A 21,390-nucleotide genomic window follows, 5' to 3' on the forward strand; every position below is an offset into this window, starting at 1 on the left:
GATGCATGAGTAAACAATTATACTAGCGTTGCTAAAGTAATTGCTTTAGTTTAATAACGATATGAAATTAAATCAATCTATAAGATATTATTCTGTATTATTCAATGTAAGTAAATTATGATATTATGCTTAGTTAACGGCAATGAGCTTTTGTTTAACACTGTATGCAAACGACTGGGTGGGGTAACGACGTAGCAATACTACCAACTGACAAACCATCTTAAAATTGTAATCCGAATTCAACGGTCACCTGTGGACAACGGTCACTTTGGTCGTTTCCCTTGAATGACCGCTGAATTCAGGTTTGACTGTATATACATCATGTGACCCCCTGAGGCGTGGTTATTTTTCAACCAAGGGACATGATTTGAACAAACTTAGTAGAGAACCACCAGGCGATGTACCACACCAAATATTTAAAGTCCAAACCATTGTATCTCAGAAAACAGTTATGCGAGTTTTAACATTTTAATTTAAAAAATCAATTTAACACTCTGGAGACCTTCAAATGAAATAGACCAGAACCATTTGACCAACTGTGAAAAAAGGTCACCCAAGGATCATTGCTATGACAGTTTTTTAATTTCTTAAAATCTGTCCAGGGGTTCTTAAAAGTAAAATTGTTACAAGAAAAAGTTCCTGCACGCACCTCACGCACAGAGAACAGATATAATGTTATCCTAAAATCTCAACATGAGCGCTATTTGCTCAGGTGAGCTATGAATACTTACAAATAGCATTGAAAGAATATTTTTGATTTAAATCAGGTACAGTAAACAAAAAATTCCCTTTTATATGAATACACTGTAAACTATAACTGTAGTGGTTCCCATTTTTCTCGCCCAGTAGTTGCTGCAGTGCGCGCTCAGAGAAGACGATCAGGTCGGCCATGTTTTCTACACGCAGGTGCTCCGTTACTAGGGTGCCAATCTTGCCTCCCAGGGAACGACTTAAATATAGTCACAATCAGTTACTGGGTTTGTGCTACCTTTCACCACATTTTCTACAAATAAGCCAATTTGGCCAAACAAATTTCCATTGTTAAAAGATAATTAATATGAACTTTGCTTAGGGCAAATCTGTCTTAATGATTGTGTGTGAAGTGTGGTTCAAGATTAGCCTGTGAATGGGCTTATCTGAGACGACACTTTTCATTTGAATGGAGTGTTTCATTTAAAGAAAGTCTCTTCTGAATAAAAATCAAGTCTAAGCAGAAAGTGTCTTCCCAGATAAGCCTTAATCCTTAGACTGCACAGGCTAATCTTCAATAACATTTTATGCGCATGCATTCAGCTGGGTTTTCCAAGAGAACAGCTCATACATTCATCAAGTTACAAGAATTCTGATGTTATGAGTTAAATTTGTTACCAACAAAGTCAACAAAGCAGACATTAAATGTGATTATTACAATAAGTTCAACAGACGATGTGATAATGAGATGAACACACAAGATGTGTGATAAGATTAACTGTCCTGCCTCATTGTGGCCATGCTTTCAACAAGCAAATAATTTTTCAAACTCAGCTGAAGAATTATTCACAAGCAATTTTCTCTAGCCATTAAAGACAAACTGTCAAACTTTTGAAAGCCAATTCTATACAAAAGGAGTTTGTTCATCTTGACTTTGTGACCTTGTTTGGGCCTCACATAACCTCGTTTCAAATTAAGATGATGTTACATCAAAACAAAATGTTAAGGCCGAATTTCCTGACGATTTTAATTTGAATTCTGATTTAATAACAAGCTTAATGTTGGCGACAAATGATTTTCCATTGACACACCACAAATGAGGATAACATTGTGCTCAGGTGAGTCTTTAATAATGATTGTGTAACATAAGTCTGATGTGCCTTTTACAATGATTGCTGCATTAACTGCATCTTTAAAACTGGTAAAAAATGAGAAACACAATGAACTAACTCAACTACTAACAAGAGATGTGTTCGTAAGAAACACAATGCCCCCTATTGCGCCGCTTTGAAATGAATTTTTTTTATTTACCTTTGACCTTGAAGGATGACCTTGACCCTGAACTTCCACAACTCAAAATGTGCAGCTTCATGAGAACGCCGCTTTGAAATTTTTTTATTTTTTTTTTACCTTTGACCTTGAAGGATGACCTTGACCTTGAACTTCCACCACTCAAAATGTGCAGTTTCATGAGAACGCCGCTTTGAACAATTTTATTTTTTTACCTTTGACCTTAAAGGATCACCTTGACCTAGAACTTCCACCACTCAAAATGTGCAGCTCCATGAGATACACATGCATGCCAAATATCAAGTTGCTACGTTCAATATTGCAAAAGTTATGAAGAAGGTTAAAGTTTTGGTTAAAGTTTTGAATTTTTATATTGACCTTTGACCTTGAAGGATGATGTTGACCTTGACCTTTCACCACTCAAATTGTGCAGCTCCATGAGATACACATGCATGCCAAATATCAAGTTGCTACGTTCAATATTGCAAAAGTTATGAAGAAGGTTAAAGTTTTGGTTAAAGTTTTGAATTTTTATACTGACCTTTGACCTTGAAGAATGACATTGACCTTGACCTTTCACCACTCAAAATATGCAGCTCCATGAGATACACATGCATGCCAAATATCAAGTTGCTACGTTCAATATTGCAAAATTTATGAAGAAGGTTAAAGTTTTGGGACACATATATTTGACCTTTGACCTTGAAGGATGACATTGACCTTTCACCACTCAAAATGTGCAGCTCCATGAGATACACATGCAGGCATTTCCCCAGGCGGTTTTAGCACAGCGGGCCCGCGGTGCCTGGACTTCAAAATCCATTTCGCCGCGGCGCTTGATTTTCCGATCATGATACCGCAACGCCGAAAAGTTTACATGCCCTTTGTAATCTCTGATCCGTCTGCATTCGGCCAACGACCATTCCGTATAAGCTGTATGTGCTAAGGCTTAGATAAGACGCGAGCACGATTTACGGGTCGTTTATAGGTGTCAACTATGGTGTTTGACCCCTAATAATGGTCGATAATGATCGATTATTACTGGTGCACATGGCTAAAGAGCAATTAAAGGTATGCGCGATTTTGTTGATGTTTTATTTTAGTTGCAAACAACTATTTCAGCGGTGTTTCAAGAATAGTCACTGTTGTTTGTTGCGGTAGTGTGTACTAACAGAACAGAAATTGTGTTTTATTATGACTTGCAGTATAATAAAACAAACAAAGCATGATTAAGATGATTCATGTCACGTTAATCATATAATTTTAGTAAAATACGGTATACATTTAAGCGTAATTGAAGTTATATTTACGGTTAATTGAAGTAAACTCTCATTTGATTGCTCCCTAAAACTTAAAATGTTTTCACACTATTTCAAACGCGACTAAAATTAACAGCACCAACATTTAATGCATTCACATCAAATAGTTAATTCGATATTTTCGGAATACGATATATAACTGCAACAAAGTTATCTTTAGTTTGTGGGCACGCCAGAATGCTACGACTAAGATACGACCAGTCCCTGTGCCTGGAAAATCTGCAGTTACCCATTTCATTGTCAGTACTACTAATAATCGTCGCTGTAAGAGAGTGCAATAAGTGAAAGTTTCCAGGACGTTTAAATGATCCTCTAACCTCTGACCCACCAAACAAGCGACTCAAATAGCAGCCAGTGGGTTCGACAGTAGTTGGACGCAATATCGTCCATGGGTAATACATTTTGAAGGAGGTAAGAATATCTTTACTTTTTTTATAAGTTTGTAGTGAAAGCAACACTAAATGTAATCGCAAGTGAATAATAATTGAAAACAGACAGATATTGTGTTGCATCAATTATAAGACTCTACAGATGATAAAATTTCAATATGAATGTCACTTTATAAACATATAATATACTATTAAATAAAACAGTTGTTGGTATGATGTGCTCTTTGTGTATTCGTCACATGTGCAGATCAGTACGTTCTAGATGAAGCAGTCGGTACTTCTCCGTGGGTACTTGACTAGACTGTCAAGAATATAAAAACACACGAAAAAAAGCTTTTTGCTGAAATATCTCATTGTGTTAAACCGAATGGATTTAAAATTCTAATTTCAGTGTAATTTGACAAATTGTGTGTATTTTAAACTGCGATAGGGCATCAGCACAATGAAAAGGGTAATAACAGAAAATCGTGCTCTTCCGAAATCTTGTCCTCAATGTTCTGGTGATGGTCATCATTGAAGAACCTGCCAATGAGGCAGTGGACTTCGGAAGAATGGTGGATGCCTGGCAACAGGAGAAGCCTCGGAGAACAGTTCTTCCAAGTTAACATTTCATATATGTATATGTGTGGTAAAATATGTAATTGTCGTTGTGGGTTTTTTTGCAATAATTTTGTAGTGCGTTCTAATGCCTACTGTTATTTTTCTTGTTATTTCATATTATAAAATATGACTTAAATGAAATAAATTGTGGAAAAATAAATAAACAATAAAATAAATATTAGTATTTCAATAGCTCAAAAGTAGTGTGTATTTTATAAAAGAACATGTAGAGAAGTGGTTAAATAGCTCCAAAGTATTGTACATTGTGATTAAGAAAAAAAAAGAAAATAAATAAAACATTAAAAGCGAAATGGGCACCCTTCCGTACCAATCCGCATTCCGCGATGTCATGCCGCTGTGACTGACCAAATTGCTGGGGAAATGCCTGACATGCATGCCAAATATCAAGTTTCTACGTTCAGTATTGCAAAATTTATGAAGAAGGTTAAAGTTTTGGTTAAAGTTTTGGGACACACACACACACACACATACAATGACAGACAGGCCAAAAACAATACACCCCCAATCTTTCGATCCGGGGGCATAAAAAACTACAGTTCATATGAGGCTGTGAAAATTAGACTTATTGTGCAGTCTGCAAAGGGTAATCTGGGAAGACACTTTTGGCCTTTATGTATTTATTTTCGTGTACAAGTACTCTCTTCTTAACTAAAATACAGTCTAGGTGGAGGGGTTGTGCCAGTTGGCGCAGGCTAATCCGTTAATTTACTTCGTTTGCAAGCATAAAGCCAATTTTCCGAGAGATTGGCACATATAATCCCATATGTGAGGTTAGGCGTGGAAGTGTCATATTTGGTATCACAATTTACGACAGACACAGACATTCACTCTTAAGCATAAAAATATCACTGATCCTCATAATATAGAATCAGTACTCAACAGTTGAATCATGCTTGAATATATTTGGACTGAATAAGTTGCATAGTAACATGAAAACAAATAAGTAGTTTATATAAGGGGCATATGAGCAATATTTGCCTAAAATGAAAACAATGCCTGTGAACACCTTTTAAAAATTAAAAGAAATGAAAAAATAATAATTTACTATTAGTTTTTAATACACAGAACAACAGTCTTGGTATAATATTGACTATGTGTTTTTTAATAGACAGAAAATCATTCCTGTTACACACATTTTTCTGATGGGAAAAGTTTTGAAGAGGCAGTATCGTCTGCTTGTTGGGCTTGTGGAAACCGCAGGCAAGCTTGGCCAACATTTGAAATATAGCCAAAATATTAGCCCTTATTTAGGATAACAAGGCTTTATGCATTTGCATGAAGTGTTGTCCCAGATAAGCCTGTGCAGTCTGCACAGGCTAATCAGAGACAACGCTTTCCGACCAGACTGGATTTTCATTAAAAAGATGCTTCCTTTGGACTAATTGAACTAAATAATTCCATAGTAGCTAAAAGTATTATCCCTGATTAGCCTGTGCTTTAGCACCAGCATTGACCCTGTTGTCCCAGAGCAAAGCTCATAAGTAAAAAATATAGTCGGGAATTCTAGTACAGCATAATGTTCTTACAGTGCCTGAAGAATAATGGTGAATACTTTAAAACAGATTATAAATAGATCCCTTACAAGAGCACAGAAAGCCCGACCTTGTTGTGAGCAATGCCAGCGGAGCACCTGAACCCAGTGTCCTCATACACAGCCTGTCTCATTTTCTCCGCTATCACCGCTCCCACAGCCAGTCGACGATCATGCGATCATGCACATCCAGCGTTGCTTCATCAAATGTTATCTCCAACCAATCACTCAGAGATTTGCCATCTGATAGGTAAATGTGAAAGTATATTCTTACCTAAAGTGATTATTTTTCAAACCTAACAGGGTTTGAAAAATGGGAGCTTTGTGCCAGCAGAACAGCAGTCATCTAATGGCTTCATGTTGTTTGAGTGCAGATACAAAGTGTTTTTCCCAGGAGGGCAAAGGGGCATGGCGCATAACTTTCAAAAAGGACATTTTAGCGCGCAGTTAAGGCAAAAAAGGGCAAAAACGTTCCGTGAATACCTGAATTAGGGAGAAACATGTAATCGCATCAGAGACAGTTGTGGAAAAAATATAAACAAGCACATTTAATGGTAATAGATGTATTTAACTTACTATGATTTATATTAAAATATTTACCTTGCAATGTACATTTAAGTTCCATGCTGTTTTAATAAACTGTACAGCATGACAAACATAATAAAGCAATATATGCATATGAATCTGATTATACACAGATCCACTAACATATAAATGAAACCATGTTTGTCTTATCTCATTTTCTAACAATTATCTTGACAGATGTTTAAAATAACATTGCGAGTAAATTGATCGCTAACAACATGCAAACACTCGTTTCCGTGACATACATCCACCGAGTAGATTACAAATAAATAAATAATGTTGTTGCTATCTAAAACATTTTTATACGTCGTTGATTATCACAGACATTTTATTAATTCCTTTTTAATGTATAATCTCCATCGTTAATTCGATCGTTTACGACGTTATTTGCCATTTTTGCATAGTCACAATTTAATTCTGTATAGTCTGCCATGTTGATAAAATGTCAAATGATGTAAGCGACAGGTGCGCATAGCAACGTTAAATCTGTCACGTAATTATGTATCGTTCGTGGAAAACACACAGTAACAAACAAAGTTCATTTTCGTTTTCATCGTGATTTATTTCTGTTGAATATATTCTAACACAACGCTTACTACTGTTCGTGAAATACAATTTTACAGCGCGGCGGCCAACATGGCCACCACGTCAAGAAGACGTGACAACTCTCAAAGTTCTTTTCCAAATCTAACCGCAGAATATCTATCTTACAACAACCACACAGCATTTTATTCATGGGTACATAAACATAAAATTTAGATATTTCCTATCCCATTCTTGATTGGTTGACTGTACTTTTCCCTTGATTTACTAAACCCACCCCTTCGAATAACCCTTGTTGATTGGAAGGATCGCTCATGCATCTACCATATGTCACAGTTTGTGATGACCATGTGCAGATAATTTCATTAAGCATACTCGATCATATAACCAGATGTTCTCTATGGACAAACCACATTGGTAATATGAAACTAACACTTCTATAATCAGTTATGTAAACCCCAATACACATTCAATCCGAACTTGTATCTGTTATGTACCTTAGGAAATTGGAATTACACTTTTATAGTCAACTATTTAAATTTCATCATATACCATATCTGAATTTGGACTTGTTTTGTCAGAACTAAGACAAATCAACAGATGGTCCCGATAATTGAACTACATTGAAGAAATGAAACCATACTTCCATAATCAATTTTTTAAACTTCATTACATACCCCATCCGAAGACATCTGTTATGTTAATTCCTAAATACCCGCAACATACAGCTAGTTTACAAGATGAACTCTCAAATAGTTTGATCACTTTAAACTTTTAACTTCTGTTTACGTATAAGATAGAACTATTGATGTAAATAACCTTTCAACATTTTCTTACATATCAGTTATTATAACAGTTACTAATTAATTACTCAAACATATTATTAAAATATTTCCCTATTATTAAATCTATCTGTACTCAAATTTCTATCATAAGAATAAACAATATGCATATACCATTATGTTACACAACGTATACGCGATTTGCATTTTGTTAAATTAGTATACGTCTCAGTAATTATTTCAATATTTAGATCTAATTATCTTAAAAACAAAAACGATAAAGAATAAATTTGTTTGTGATTTTAAATGTAATTATGCGTAAAAATATATGTTTTGATATAACTGAATAATCCATGCAATGCACAATTGCCACGAGAATAACATCGAGTTTTTCATCAAAAGTCTCCGAAGTAATGATTTTATCGTGGAGGAGGACCCATTGCCGACCGGAAAGGGCGCTTGGTATAACATAGCCTTCCGCATTATCAATTGATACTGACACGGGGTTATTCACGCATGACTAATTCACATCTTTGGAGCAGTCAGTAAGACCTACCTTTAAATCAAGCACTGTAATAGATTAAATCTGCTCAATTTATATAGGAGCGTCATAGACAATCAAGGAAGCTGATTTTGCGGACCAAGTTAGATCGTAAGGCAATAAAGATGTTATCGATAAGGGCGCGTGGCGAAATTTGCCTTTGAGAAAAAGGGCGCGTGGCGAAATTTGCCTTTGAAAAGGGCAGAGTGGCGATCCGGGAGGGCGGCGTGGCTTTTCGCCACGCTAAAATGGCCTGGGAAAAACACTAGATACAACAGCAGTCACCTAATGGCTTGATGTTGTTTGAGTACAGACAAAACAGCAGTCACCTAATGGCTTGATGTTGTTTGAGTACAGACAAAACAGCAGTCACCTAATGGCTTAATGTTGTTTGAGTACAGACAAAACAGCAGTCACCTAATGGCTTAATGTTGTTTGAGTACAGGCAAAACAGCAGTCACCTAATGGCTTAATGTTGTTTGAGTACAGGCAAAACAGCAGTCACCTAATGGCTTGATGTTGTTTGAGTACAGACAAAACAGCAGTCACCTAATGGCTTAATGTTGTTTGAGTACAGACAAAACAGCAGTCACCTAATGGCTTAATGTTGTTTGAGTACAGATACAACAGCAGTCACCTAATGGCTTGATGTTGTTTGAGTACAGACAAAACAGCAGTCACCTAATGGCTTAATGTTGTTTGAGTACAGGCAAAACAGCAGTCACCTAATGGCTTGATGTTGTTTGAGTACAGGCAAAACAGCAGTCACCTAATGGCTTAATGTTGTTTGAGTACAGATACAACAGCAGTCACCTGATGGCTAATGTTGTTTTTAGTACAGGCAAAACAACAGTCCCATATTGGCTAAATGTTGTTTGAGTACAGACAAAACAGCAGTCACCTAATGGCTTAATGTTGTTTGAGTACAGGCAAAACAGCAGTCCCCTAATGGCTTAATGTTGTTTGAGTACAGATACAACAGCAGTCACCTAATGGCTTGATGTTGTTTGAGTACAGGCAAAACAGCAGTCACCTAATGGCTTAATGTTGTTTGAGTACAGGCAAAACAGCAGTCACCTAATGGCTTAATGTTGTTTGAGTACAGGCAAAACAGCAGTCACCTAATGGCTTGATGTTGTTTGAGTACAGACAAAACAGCAGTCACCTAATGGCTTAATGTTGTTTGAGTACAGGCAAAACAGCAGTCCCCTAATGGCTTAATGTTGTTTGAGTACAGACAAAACAGCAGTCACCTAATGGCTTAATGTTGTTTGAGTACAGGCAAAACAGCAGTCCCCTAATGGCTTAATGTTGTTTGAGTACAGATACAACAGCAGTCACCTTATGGCTTAATGTTGTTTGAGTACAGACAAAACAGCAGTCACCTAATGGCTTAATGTTGTTTGTGTGTGTGACAATTTCTGAAAGATAATTCAATAATTATTTTTTGTCGGTCAATGTTGCTAGATAATAATTCAATAATGAGGTGAACATGTGTTGTAAATAGTCTTTTGCATTTTTTCCAGACAGTCTCGTGACAAAAATACAATACCATGGGTGTCCATGTAAATAAATACTATCAAATATATGTTTTTGTATTTTATCATAGCAAATTATATTGTATTATTATATATAGTTGGTTTTCTACTTTTATTAGTTTTTGGAAGGGAAAAGGTGTATCCATCGTTGTTATTTTTGTACATATTATACATGAACTTAACTAAAAAACAAATTTATTGCCATAAATCTTGGTCAGATTTTATTGTCCCTACGATATCTTGACCAAGTTTTAAAGGGATCTTTTCACGCTTTGGTAAATTGACAAAATTGAAAAAAGTTGTTTCAGATTCGCAAATTTTCGTTTTAGTTATGATATTTGTGAGGAAACAGTAATACTGAACATTTACCATGGTCTAATATAGCCATTATATGCATCTTTTGACGATTTTAAAACCTAAAAATTATAAAGCGTTGCAACGCGAAACGATTGAATAATTTGGAGAGTTCTGTTTTTGTCGTTAAATTCTGTGAAACTACGAAGATTGCTTATATAAGGTATAAAATACGTCAAGTAAGTGTACTCGGCGGAATAGCTCAGTAGGCTAAAGCATTTTTACTTCAGGACTCTGGCAGGACTCCAGGGGTCACTGGTTCGAAACCTGGTCCGGGCAATGTTCTTTTCCTTTTTTTAATTTTATTCTTGATTTTTTACTGGAGCTTTTACGATCCAATGTTTACATTTATCGATATAAAGCATTTAATGAATAAGTTAAAAAATGCCAAAATCTGTGAAAAGGCACCTTTAAAGTGGGTGATGTCCAAGCGATGTCACTGGGTTTAATGAAAGTTAAAGCAGTGAACACTCTTGAAGCCACATTTATTGTCCAATTTTCATGAAAGTTGATCAGAGCAATCTTCCAATGATATCTTGGCCAAGTTCGCAACTTGTAAAAGTAGCTCATTTGGTAAAATGATAGAAATGTTTGTGAACACTAGAGGCAACATTTATCGCAAAATCTTCATGAAACTTGAACAGAACATTTGCACCTATATTATGAAGGCCAAGATTGAAAAAAGGTCTCAGGGAGGTCAAGGACTAAGTTACTTGGTGACATGAAATAAGTCACACTTGTGACATATTGTTTTGGTCTATTGAAAGCATGGTGTCATGAGTTTGTGTCTTTAGTAAAACCATTCTAATGCTCTAAAAAGTCATATGTTTGACCCGCAAATGAAACTTGGGAATTAGTCACTGTCAGTAATGGCTCTAGACGATTTATTTAATGTTTTCCTGTTTGAGGTACACATTATTTATTTCATGTAAGTTATTTATATTACATTAAAGGAAAACATTAGTTAAAACAGAGGTTATTATTTTATTTACAAAGTCATGCCAGAGTGGGATTGAGGTCATGTACATAGGAACCAATTAACTTTTCAAGTATTTTAAACTAAAGGCAATTTTTTTACATAAATTTTACAAGATTTTTTGATAATACAACAAGATATTTCATCTTGTGCTTTCCATGCTGCCAAGCACTACAAGATATATTACATTTAGGTTTTTGTTGCTACATAAAAACATATGTGGCCATAAAAAGATAGAATTATGCAATTTTTACTTGTATGAGAATGCTGCCTTAACCATTTAATGTAGTTTTGCAATTCGTTCTTTATTTAAAAGTTAATTATGTAGAAACTTGTTTTGTTAATTGGTGAAAATAGTGTAACAATTTTTCTTGATTCTATACAAAACATAAATACACATAACACCAAAACCATCTCTTAAATTATTCCACAAGTAGCAAAGTAACATTTTGATTTAAATTGTTCATTTATAAATTATATCTGGATTGCTTACTGGTTTTGTTTTAACAACTTATGAGAGAAATAATGTTATAATTTATGCATTTAATTAATCTCCCAAATGATGTTCATGACAATTTAAGTAGAATTGCCCATGTAATAAAATAGCAAGCCTTATAAATGGCAGCTATTCTTTGCAATGCTTGATAAGTTATCCAACATAATTCAGGCAGCTTACAGTCAACTTGACTTGAGTATTCAATTTTAATAAGTTTTAAAATGGTGCATAACTGTTATTTATTTTATTCAACTCTATTTTGCATAAACTCTTACAAAGACAGATGCAAATTAAATCAGAATTTATTATTTTAAATACATTTAAATACATAAAATAGTACATTTATTACATACAAATACTTAACTTTAAAGTCTAATTCTTTGAAAAGAAGCTATCCAGCTTTCCCTGTGAGGAGCACACTTTCATTTTCTTACTAGATTTTTGACTGCCTTGTAAGCTCTTACGTTTTACAGAAGTCATGGCAACACTATTACCCGTTAATGGCACATTCATATCCTCCTGAAGTTGCAAGGCATAATGAAAGTCCATGTGCTCGGGCATCTCCCAAACTGTCACCATTTTATGACATTTTTCACACTCCAAATAATCCTCCAGCGATATCACAACATTTTCAGAGCCAGACTGTGATTCTTTTACTGGTATCAAATTGAAACGATCACAGTTTAATGCCTGTTTTGACATCATTTCAGTTTCAGGACCAGAGTCTAATATTGTGTTAGGTATCACATGATTTTCAGAAACTGAGTTTATATCTTCGGAATGTATCTGAACAGTTTCAGATTCAGAGTTTATTTCTTCTTTTGATATCACTGCATTTTGAGAAAAGGAGTTCAATTCTAGCTTGCCAGCATCCCTGCCTAAACCATTTACTTCATCAGCTACAACGCAGTCGGTTTGATTTTCTTGTGCAAAACCACCTCTGTTACAATCCTCTTGCACTGATGGTATATTTCTTGCATATCTTGATTTGTCGTGAACCTTTTTAGAAGTTACTGTCTTTGACTGTACAGTGTGTGGTAAACCTAATAGTTTTCTTTTGAAAAAGGATGTTATTTCTGCGCTAGAGCTGTCCAGTTCAGATTTATTTTTGATGTCTTTACTTTCAAAGGATTCTGTTGCAAGGCCTCTTTTTAAATGTACATTTTTAGGACTACAATCTGTGTTTGTAGTCAATGGAGTTATTGTTCTTTTAAAAAAAGAAGACACATCAGTTTTACTACTAATTGTTTCAATTTTTCGCCAATTTCCTGACTCAAAAGTAACACTTACAGGATCGTCTGGGAGGTGGAGTTTTTGTTTAGAATCTGAACCAATATACCCTTCTGATAAATTGCTCTGCGTAAAACCATCATCACTGCCTGATTCAGATGAACTCTCCACCACTTGTGTCTGGTTTCTTTCATTTACAAAAATGTTTTGTTTAAAATCCCTTACATTCCCAAGTTTGGGTATGTTTTGAGCCTCAGTCTCTTTTGATTTGAAAAACGACAAAATGGATGGCTTACTTTTCTTTAACTGGGAACCAGAACAATTTTCTATTAATTTCTGACTGGACTGCGTCATCATTATTTCTTCCCCATACACATCCTCTGTGTCAGTCCCCTGAGAACCAGTCTGTGTGAAGGACACACCAGCTGCCCTGTCAGACTTGGCAAACATTTCCCCGATACTCTTGGACCCGCAGGAACTGTCATCCAGGAACTTTCCTGCAGACAGCCCCAGGCAAATGATTGGCGGATACCTGCAATAGATTAGCAAAATTTGGCAATCAAAATAAAATATGAAATTAAAACATAAATATGCATTAGAGTCGCACTTTGGGATAACAGTATTTAATGCACAAATTAATCTGGGGCTATACTTTCCGCTTGTATGGTATTTTTCATTAAAAGAATGTTTCTTCTTAGTGAAAATCCAGTTAGGGCCGGAAAGTGTCGTCCCATATTAGCCTGTGTGAAATTCATAGGCTAATCTGGGACGACATTTTTTTAAGACTCGTTTTCACAGAGAGTGGCTCATATGAATACATATAATATCGACCAATTGGTGCAAAAAAGTACCATGTGACATTGAAATTAATAGGCACATGGTACCTTTTTGCACCAATGGAATGATATAGAAGGCCTAAAATCTGCATGGTTCTGAGCTTTACACACTCAGGAAATGAAGTAATTAAGAAGACCTTTAGAGGTGTTTATCATTTCTTAATTTATCAATTTGTTATATATCTACACATCCATTTTCCACCCGGCAGATCAGAAAGATTACCAATAATCATTTTATGTAATTGTCACAAAAAGTACTGGTTCTAATAGTAATTCAAAAATCAAATTTTGCAAATTTAGGCATTTCATACATGTACCTAGATAAATGTCAATTTCCAGTATACATGATACAACTGTTTCACATTAGATCCTCATTTTAACATGAACACAACACCATCTTACCAAGCTGCCTGGTCAGATGTAGCGGTGTTAAACTGCTGAACCAGAGAGAAAGCGTCCTCGGCCATTTTCTTGCCGTCATACTTGCCGAGGGCACACACGCGAGAGGCTGACACTGGGCTGGGCTGGCTGTCATAACGCACGGACAGGGTCAGAGACTTGGCAGTTCTCTTGTTCTGTAAGAGAGAGAGACAGCAATTTCAGAATTTGAGTCGCGCTCTGGGAATATGGGCTTAATACAAGTGCATAAAGTATTATCCCATATTAGCCTTTGAAGTCCATGCAGGTTAATCAAGGAGGAAACTTTTTGCTTTAAAAGTATTTTTCATTAAAGAAAGCCTTTTTTTTTTAAAAATCCAGTCAAGTTGGAAAGAGTCATCCCTGACTATCCTATGGGGACTGCACAGGCTAATCTGGGATGGCACTTTACGCACATGCATTATGCCCATTTTTTCCAAAGCGAGGCTTATCACAATGAACACTAGAGCTTGATGAAATTATGACTAATACCGCCACACCGCTTGTTCAAAGGCAAATTACACACAAACAAGACCATGCATGCCAACTAACAAACCTCTGGGTCCTGCGATTTCAGAGATGATTTTCAGGTCAAGAACCACCATACTATGTTAAACACCAAATATCAAACAAGTCGCCTCGGCGTAGTGGATATGGTGTCCACCTAACAATCAGGAGGTCACGAGTTCGATTCCCACTGTGTGAGAGTTCTGTAAATCTTCCCCATAGACATCATAGTACTGATTCTAAGTGTTTCAAACAAGCTTAACACTATCTATGCAATCAAGCTTAAATAAATAGGTTTAAACTTCAACACCTGACCCAAGTGTTTTGGAAGATTTTTTTACTACCTGGTATATGAATGTATATATGGTACAAATAGAAAAAGAACGCTATAACGAAATCCAATGCAAAGGCAAAAGTTCAAATTTGGTAAACTCAAAGTAATTGACACTATCAAAGGCATTTACTTTTTTATGTTTATGCCCTATAGAGAAATAAGGAAAATACTATTGTACAATTATTTTCAAATGAAAACCTTAAATAAAGCAAACATAGCAAATATATGTAAAACGCCAATTAAAAAGGGAACATGTTAGACAATCAATAATAAATAAAATTTACTGATTAAATATGTACAGTAGTTATTCATGTTTTGTTAACTTCCATCATTGCAATCATGTGTCATTACACATTACGTAATTTATTAATGTGGCAAAAAGCTTTGTATCTTTCTTTTATGATAACAAATCATGTAGTTGTTGACTTCCTTTATTTTGATATAATAACTCTCTAGTGGAAATTTTATCTTCAATTTAGCTTAAGTTTGCAAATTTGATGATTCAGTTCTGAACAGAAATGTGAGTTGATAACAAGAGGGCCATGGTGGCCCTGTATCTCTCCACTGTTTTTTATGCGAAAAAAGCGTGCAATGCGCATGGGTTGAAATTTACTCAAGCATGTGACTTTCTCTTTCTATCCCTCGTCCCACTGGGTGCTTAAAGTTGGAAGGGTGAGCATTTTTTATATATGGAAAACGTTACTACGGTGTTAACTAAACAGACTAAAAAGTCCGGGAATTGTTGCACAGGTCCTTTGCTTATAACGTAAGTACATTTATCTCTTCAAAAGATATTGTCGTTCTTTCTATTTCACATATTTTTAGATGCTGAAGATAAAATCTACGCATGTTCTACAAGATTAATGAAAGTTCCTTCATTCAATCATGAATCTTTTTCCAAAATTCCAAAAAGTGTTTGTAGGTTTCAAAGTTTCTGTTACTTATATACATGTAGTTCATGACATATGCAAAATACCTAATGACGTAGATCACCTGAACTTTACTTTATTCTTGAGACATTGGCGAGTGTAGCAGGATTGTTAATGTGGTGAAGAAATTGTTTATTGTACAAAGAAGATATTTGCCTGAGGAAACATAAAGTTACGAGTTTTTCAGGTTCATGATGTGCCGAAAGGCAGTATGAATGATAACTTTGTAGTTGTTGTTTGTTAAACAAAGTAAATGTTTATGAGACAAAAAAATTGAATTATAATTCATCAAGTTGTTGCGAACTTGGCAACACTACTTGCATATGGCGTGAGTTTTAAAGAGATATCATGACAAACAATTAGCTTGACCTTACTTTCCTTTACTTTTTCCATCTGACATTGGTTTGTTTTTAGCTCCACTGGCCAGAGGCCAGCGGGACTAATGTCATGGTCCTGTGTCCGTTGTGCCTGCGTGCGTCCGTGCGTTTACTTTTTCTTTAAACATCTTCTCCTAAACTACAAGTCCAATTCTGATAAAACTTGTCACAAATGTTCCTGGGGTGAACCTCTTTCAAATTTGTTCAAATTATGCCCCTGGGGTCAAATTTGACCCTGCCCCGGGGGTCACAAAATTGAAAATTGTCACATGCTTGAGTACATTTCAACCCATGCGCATTGCTCGCTTTTTTATGCCCCCCTTCGAAGAAAACGGGGTATATTGATTTGCTCATGTCGGTCTGTCGGTATGTCTGTCTGTCGGTCTGTCCACCAGGTGCTTGTCAGACGATAACTCAAGAACGCTTGGGCCTAGGATCATGAAACTTCATAGGTACATTGATCATGACTCGCAGATGACCACTATTGATTTCGTGGTCACTAGGTCAAAGGTCAAGGTCACTGGTGAAGGTCACAGTTACTGGAAATAGGCATTTTAAGGATTTAGCATGGTTCAAACAAGGGAAACAACTACCGTTTATGCATGTTCTTTTTGTTAAAGCATTTGCCTCCCTTAAATTCATTTAAAATCTCATTTTACAGCAGAGATTCCAAATCTGACCTGTAAATGAGCCCCATATTTACTGCCAGTGCTAGGTTACCTTTTCCCATTTGATCATTCTTAAGTATTGTTATTGTCACCACCCACCACCCACCCACCCACCCACCCACCCACCCACCCACCCACCACCACCACCACCACCACCACCACCACCACCACCACCACCACCACCACCACCACCACCACCACCACCCACCCACCCACCCACCCACCCACCCACCACCACCCACCCACCCACCCACCACCACCACCACCACCACCACCACCACCACCACCACCACCACCACCACCACCACCACCACCATCACCACCACCACCACCACCACCACCACCACCACCACCCACCCACAACCCCACCCCCACCACCACCACCGTTGTTCACAGTGACAAAAAACGTATTCACACAATGGCTGCTACTACAACTTATAGCCCATATAGGGGGGCATGCATGTTTTACAAACAGCCCTTGTTTCGCATAAAAAACAGAAAACAGTGGAGCTATACAGGGCCATCATGGCCCTCTTGTTGAAAAAAACAAGGATTGCCATATATTGAAATAAGGTATCTGACCTATTCTCTGATAGGTTGCTAGTAATAGACTTAGCGGCAGTCATGTTATAAAGAAGGGGATTGTTCACGGCATTAGTAGTTGTACTTTTAATAGATACATCTTTTTTAAGTTGGATTCTCCTTACTTTTTTGCTACTGAATATTAACATCACTTCATTTCAATGTAACAATTTGTTGTTAAGTTTATCTTAATAAATATTTTTTGCAATCTGTTTATAAATCATAAAATGATGTCATTCAATAATCTTAATTTTCGCTTTACAACGGCACCATTTGCATACGAAATACCAAACACATTTTATGAAACTGATTTTAATTGGAAGATTGGGAAACAACAGCCAATTATATCGCTCGTTTAAAAATGCTTAGGCAGAATCTACCAGTGTAAAATGAGAGATATATGTTCGTTTTTGTTACCCCGGGGCAGGGTCAAATTTGACCCAAGGGGCATAATTTGAAGAAATTTGGTAGAGGACTATAAGATGTCTCGACATACCCAATTTGATAACCCTAGGCCCAATGGTTATGGACGAAAAGATTTTTAAAGTTTTTACAAAATGGGCCTTATATAAGCAAATTTTCAATTTTGTGACCCCCGGGGCGGGGTCAAATTTGACCCCAGGGGCATAATTTGAACAAATTTGAAAGAGGTTTACCCAAGGAACATTCCTGAGAAATTTCATCAGAATTGGACCAGTACTTTAGGAGAAGAAGATGTTTAAAGAAAAAGTTAACGCACGGACGCACGCACAAACGATGGACACAGGACCATGACATAAGCCCCGCTGGCTTCTGACCAGTGGAGCTAAAAATGCAAGTAAGAAATGTTTTAAACATAGATCAATCAATAAAGGTACATAAGACTAATTGTAAATTCCACATTTTGTAACTACCAATGACAGAATCATAATTGTTTAAGAGAAGTGTTCAGAGAAGTGTTCATAGTTAAGCAAACTGACACTTTCCCAGAATTGTGGTTACTAAGGTTAACGTAAGAATGGACTAATTTTATTCACACAAGTAAAATAACAACTTTGCCTTAATACAAATGGATCATTTATGTATAATTATCAAGCGATTCCATAACATTTAAGAGTGTTTGTAACACCTCTACTGACATTTGGAAAATGTGTATATAACTAATGTGCTGTTTGAATGTTGGAGTAAAGTATTAAAGCCTCAGTGGTGTTGTTAAAGTGTGTTAGATTTTGCTTCCTTGTTCCTGGGCAAGACAATCTTTTGTATTAACCTATTTATCTTGCCTTTTTAATTCAGTTAAGACTATTACTGATATTATATTCTAAATATAAGATATTTGTTAAAATTTACATATAACTACTTTTCTGTTAAATATAAAAATCTGCAAATAATTTCCCTTTAACTGAATACATGTATCAAGTTTAAACCATTTTCTGAAAATGGTTTATACCTGTACCACTGTTATCTGCCAAATGTTAAACGTTATCTATGAACAAGATCGCTTTGTGACTTGACTATGGAATGTGCTCAAGTGTGTATTTAAAGTGGGTTGTTAGCTTCAACAGCCAATATTAGGCAGCCTTTACAAGCTTAAGTTTCAGTACATTGTGTATAATACTGAAAACTGTGCCTGTCGATTCGCAACACATTCTGGTTTTGATATCACGAATTGTATTTCATTAACCTAGTCAAGATAATAGCGAAAACACTACTATTTAATAGAAGACAGTTCTCAACGCCTTTTCAACATGGCAACTTTTGTAGATTCAGTTAATAAATCTTCAGATTTAGTGAAGGACTATTCGTGTGACCCTTGTGAAAGTAAAAATACAGAAGCAAGTGCTGAAATTTTTTGTGAAACATGTTTGAAGTGTTTTTGTGAAAAATGCATTCATCATCATGATCAAATATTTGTAAACCATTTAAAATATGAAAGAGGAGAAACAAATAAATGGCCTTTAACAAAGACATTGGAGGATTTGCTAATGAAATGTGATGTTCACAACAACAAGAAACTGAAAATGTTCTGCCAGGACCACAGTCAGCTGTGCTGCTCTGATTGTGTTTTACTGAATCACAGGTAAGTGAAACTGGGAACTATAGTTACTGTAATACTCTAAGTTTTCGGACATTCTAATTTTTCAGACAACTCCTTTATTAGCCAAACAAAACAATTATTTTTCATAACTCTTTAATTTTCGGATTTTTTGCCTCGCTAAAAAAGGAGGAGGGTTGGGCGTAGGGCTAGCTACCCTACCCTGTTGAAAACTTATTGCTACAGAAACGCGAAACAAAATAACAACAGACATCACGGACCTGGGAGAAGGTGGGCCTACAGCTGAAGGACGCATGACGCCGGACAGTGAAAGCTAGTGCCAACTGAAAGCCATCAGGCCGAAGACCATCAACTCCACCAGGACTACTACCACCATCGGTATAAGGAATGTCCGAACCATGTATGAGACTAAGAAGACAGCACAAGTGGCCGCAGAGATGAGGAAGTTCAACCTCACAATCCTGAGAAGAACAAACCAGCAGCCAGTTGAAGAAGACATCCTTCAGAGACGTTAAAGGTGGATAGGCCACATCCTTTGCAGGCCTGCATCCAATATGACAAGGCAATCCCTCACATGGAACCCCCAAGGGAAAAGGAAGAGAGGGCGGCCTAGAAACAAGGTCAAAGGGGTCAAAATTTGTCTGCGTATGGAAAGGCCTTGTCCATATACACATGCATACCAAATATGAAGTTTTCATATGAAGCGACATAGAACTTATGAACATTTCTGAAACCTAAACGCAAAAGTGAGACGGACAGACAGACGGACGGACAGTGTGACTGCTATATGCCACTCTACGGGGGGCATAAAAAAGTTAAGTTTTAATATAGGACAATAACATCTAACAACATGGCTGATTATCGAACTTGACCTAGATCTTATGACCTTACACATTTTCATGAAGTGTGGCACAGATCCTATGACATTTGCTCAAGAAATTGAGCGAAACGAGAAAAAAACAAATTGTACGATGATAGAAGGGCCGTAACTCAGGAGTGTCTGGGTCAAATTGGCCGATTATTGAACTTGACCTAGATATTATTGCCTTCCACATTTTCATGAAGTTTGGTGAAGATCTGATGACAATTGCTCTAGTCATTGAGCTGAAACGAGAAAAAACGCAATTTTTCGATGATAGAAGGGCCGTAACTCAGGAGTGTCTGGGTCAATTCGGCCGATTATCAAACTTGACCTAGATATTATTGCCTTACACATTTTCATGAAGTGTGGCAAAGATCCTATGACATTTGCTCGAGTTATTGAGCGGAAACTAGAAAAAACAAATTTTACGATGATAGAAGGGCCGTAACTCAGGAGTGTCTGGGTCAATTCGGCCGATTATCGAACTTGACCTAGATGTTATTGCCTTACACATTTTCATGAAGTTTGGTGAATATCTGATGACAATTGCTCGAGTTATTGAGCGGAAACAATAATTTATTATTTTTTTTCGATGATTCAAGGGACGTTACTCAAGAGTGTCTGGGTCAATTTGGCTGATTATCGAACTTGACCTAGATGTTATTGCCTTACACATTGTCATGATGTTTGGTGAAGATCTGATGACAATTGCATGACTTATTGAGCGGAAACTAATCCAGATGGACAGACGGACTGACGGATTAACAGACAGTGCGATTTTAATATGCCCCCAGAACCATGGGCATAAAAATAAAAATTGGGAAACTAAGAGTTATTTCAGTACATGTAGTTGAACGAAAACACAATTAGAAAAGGGGAGGTTGTTATCACTTACATCAATCAAATATCTAAATTAGGCAATAGTTTCCAAGCTCACTTGTTTAAAGAATTTCAAGAG

The 21,390-nt window shown here is 36.4% G+C and overlaps 4 protein-coding genes across 13 annotated transcripts in view; 3 read left to right on the plus strand and 1 right to left on the minus strand.

Moving 5' to 3' along the window:
• LOC127874834 (ras guanyl-releasing protein 3-like) overlaps window positions 1-21,390 on the plus strand; it is a 296,898-nt gene that overhangs the window by 172,329 nt on the left and 103,179 nt on the right. The window lies entirely within an intron of this gene.
• The window catches only part of LOC127874832 (DNA polymerase eta-like), a 220,026-nt gene that overhangs the window by 44,959 nt on the left and 153,677 nt on the right, over window positions 1-21,390 (minus strand). The window contains exons 10-11 of the mRNA XM_052419465.1: window positions 14,124-14,296; window positions 12,655-13,417 (exon numbers count right to left, since the gene is read on the minus strand). Of these exons, the coding sequence (XP_052275425.1) occupies window positions 12,655-13,417; window positions 14,124-14,296 (936 nt within the window). The remainder of the gene's footprint in view (window positions 1-12,654; window positions 13,418-14,123; window positions 14,297-21,390) is intronic.
• LOC127874838 (uncharacterized) overlaps window positions 1-21,390 on the plus strand; it is a 180,765-nt gene that overhangs the window by 34,132 nt on the left and 125,243 nt on the right. The window lies entirely within an intron of this gene.
• LOC127874836 (uncharacterized) overlaps window positions 1-21,390 on the plus strand; it is a 62,434-nt gene that overhangs the window by 10,588 nt on the left and 30,456 nt on the right. Inside the window, exon 1 of one of the 4 annotated variants that reach the window (XM_052419475.1) lies at window positions 19,017-19,594. The exons of the other annotated variants lie outside the window; for them this stretch is intronic. Coding sequence (XP_052275435.1) covers window positions 19,263-19,594 — 332 coding nt within the window. The 5' untranslated portion in view covers window positions 19,017-19,262. Of the gene's footprint in view, window positions 1-19,016; window positions 19,595-21,390 lie in introns of those variants that run through there. 4 annotated transcript variants of the gene reach the window in all.

This window comes from Dreissena polymorpha, chromosome 3 (assembly GCF_020536995.1).
Source record: "Dreissena polymorpha isolate Duluth1 chromosome 3, UMN_Dpol_1.0, whole genome shotgun sequence".
Classification (NCBI taxonomy): Eukaryota; Metazoa; Mollusca; class Bivalvia; order Myida; family Dreissenidae; genus Dreissena; species Dreissena polymorpha.